Source organism: Penaeus vannamei, chromosome 10 (genome assembly GCF_042767895.1).
Source record: "Penaeus vannamei isolate JL-2024 chromosome 10, ASM4276789v1, whole genome shotgun sequence".
In the NCBI taxonomy this organism is placed as follows: Eukaryota; Metazoa; Arthropoda; class Malacostraca; order Decapoda; family Penaeidae; genus Penaeus; species Penaeus vannamei.
Window position 1 is genome coordinate 8,140,090 of NC_091558.1, and position 2,500 is coordinate 8,142,589.

The 2,500-nt window shown below is 47.6% G+C and overlaps 1 protein-coding gene across 1 annotated transcript in view; it reads left to right on the top strand.

The window, feature by feature from the left end:
* LOC113824995 (beta-1,4-glucuronyltransferase 1) overlaps nt 1–2,500 on the top strand; it is a 138,298-nt gene that overhangs the window by 135,240 nt on the left and 558 nt on the right. The window contains exon 5 of the mRNA XM_070126278.1: nt 656–2,500. This exon is cut by the window's right edge and continues 558 nt beyond it. Within this exon, the coding sequence (XP_069982379.1) occupies nt 656–874 (219 nt within the window). The 3' untranslated portion in view covers nt 875–2,500. The remainder of the gene's footprint in view (nt 1–655) is intronic.

Here is a 2,500-nt window from a genome sequence, read left to right on the forward strand (position 1 = left end):
TCACCCTCACCCTTTCTTCTTGCACCTCACCGCTCCCCTCACTCTCATTCTCTCTTTCTCTCTCTCCCTTTTACTCTTTCTCTTATTCTCTCTCTCTCTCTCTCTCTTTTTTTTTTCTCTCTCTCCATCTTTCTCTCGCTCTCTCCTCTCTCTCTCTCTCTCTCTCTCTCTCTCTCTCTCTCTCTCTCTCTCTCTCTCTCTCTCTCTCTCTCTCTCTCTCTCTCTCTCTCTCTCTCCCTCCCTTTCCCTGCCCCTTTACTGTTGTTATCTGCATTAATGTTATTACCTCGGATGCTCTTCACTGAATCTCTCTAATCCCGTAGATGACAAATGATGACGTCTATTGTTTTATTTGATGCGTGTGATCATATTATGTGGATAATGCAATAGAATTCATCCATGAGCAGATATGCGGACGTGGAAGAGTATTTATATATAGATGAATGTGTTTTAATTATATATATATGTGTATGTATACATGTATGTATATTTACATTTATGTATATTTGCATCCGTATATGGATATATGTATACGCTTACATTATACAAATACACACTCTCTCTCTCTCTCTCTCTCTCTCACACACACACACACACACACCCTTCAGCCCCAGAGCCCCAGCCCCTCTGCTCACCAAACGCCGTCCCTCCACAGGTGTACGAGATGTTCGTGAGCGGCTACACCTTCCACGTGCTGTCCCCCATCTTCACGCTTCACTGGGGCATGCAGGTGAAGCGCTCCCGTCCAGCCTGGAGAGAGAAGCAGAACAACGCCAACAGGAGGCTGTTCGAGGGCTTCAAGAGGGAGGTGTTCGCGCGGTACGGCAAGGATCCTCTCAACATGATGGCGACGAAGAAGACGAAGAAGTCATAGCGTCGAGTGTGAGGTCGAGGCTGTTGCTCCTGATGGATGATGATGTCCGCGCTGAAGGCTGTTGGTCCTGGAGGTTGTTGTTCCTTGAAGGATGTCGTCGCGCCTTGAAGGTTATTGCTCCAGGAGGTTGTTGTTCCTGAAGGATGTCTCTGCCGAATGGGGTCGCTCTCGAAGGCTCTGAAGGACGGCGTGGGATAGTGAGTGTGAGTGCCGATGTCTTCGTCGACGGTGAAATGGCTGACGTCGCCTGTAACACGCGTGGATTCGGAAGGGCCTCCCCCCCCCCCCCACGCAGGACAAAGGGCGCGAGACGGAAGATCACCGATCCTCAGAGCAGTGGGAAGCCCTCGCCACACCGCGAAACGAACGGCTTGTTTTTCTGCGCCGTTCGCATGCTTTTACAATCAAGTCGGCAAATGCGAACTGGTCGTTTGCCATTCCACGTGAGTCTAAGGGACAGGAGGGCGGGGTTCCACAAGGGACCTCGAGTGGGCGATTCCGTGTTCTGACAAATTACGATTAAAATGCATTATACATCACCGAGCTTCTTTGCATCGTCTTGACACGTAAATCCTAATATGCATAAGATTATTATTATTTTTTATTCAGTCTGCTTAAAATGGTTTATTCACCTGAGTTGAAAACAAGCGACGTAAATGTAATGACAAAGGGTTAGCCGACTGAGACGACACAGTGACGCAGCAAAGTACACAGTGAGCGAGTGCCGTCACCCTCTAAGATTCGCCAAGAAATATTTCGAGATAACGTAATGTCCGAAGAAATAATGGCGCAAAGGGGACTATCGTTATGAAGATATAATGGGGTACTTCTAATGGATTTCATAGAGGGGACAAGAAGGGGAGAGAAGGTCTTAGTGTTGAGGGTGACTCTGTTATCCATCGGCACGTCTCTTCTATTCCCTTTGCCTTCCCTTACACCTACAAGGCTGGGGTCGAGAGGACATGCGAATGAGGTGGGAGAGGAAATAGAATTTTCCGCAATAATCTGTTAGTAATTCCAAAAAAATGCATTCACAATCATTGTATCCACGCCTGTTTCCATTATATTCCGTAGTCTAAGCTTAGTTTAAGTCTTTTGTAAAGAGAAAAAAAAGTGACGTTGACAAAAACTGTTTGATATGTTCCTTAATTAGCTTTAAGTTCGTGGCCGGTCTCCTCAACCAAGAAGATGAAGAAGGGAGGGGAAAAGAGGTGACAAGACTCAAGTCCCCTTAACACACGACCTCCGCGAGCGACATAATGAACACTTATTTCACGCGAGTTCGACAAGGGGATTCCCTTCCCCAGCTCATTCAAACCTCCGGTGCATTTAGCCACAGTCGCCGGGAACGCCTGTCTTGTCCCCTGTCAAAAGGGAGGATGAAACCGAAAGACCGGTTTAACGTTAGAGATCATGAGGGAAAAAAGACAAAAAACAGAGGATCCCGTCGCTCATTCTCAAGGCAGTCGAGGCTAGAGCAACACCTCCAGGCTTCCATCATTAGCATACCTGGTCAATAGCGCTGTATGCTCTGCTCTGAAGACGGAGCATTCCAATTTACCCGAGAATTACCTGAAGGAGAGCCAGATCCCGAGTGCTGCTGTTGCCGTAGTTTCATCTCTCGTT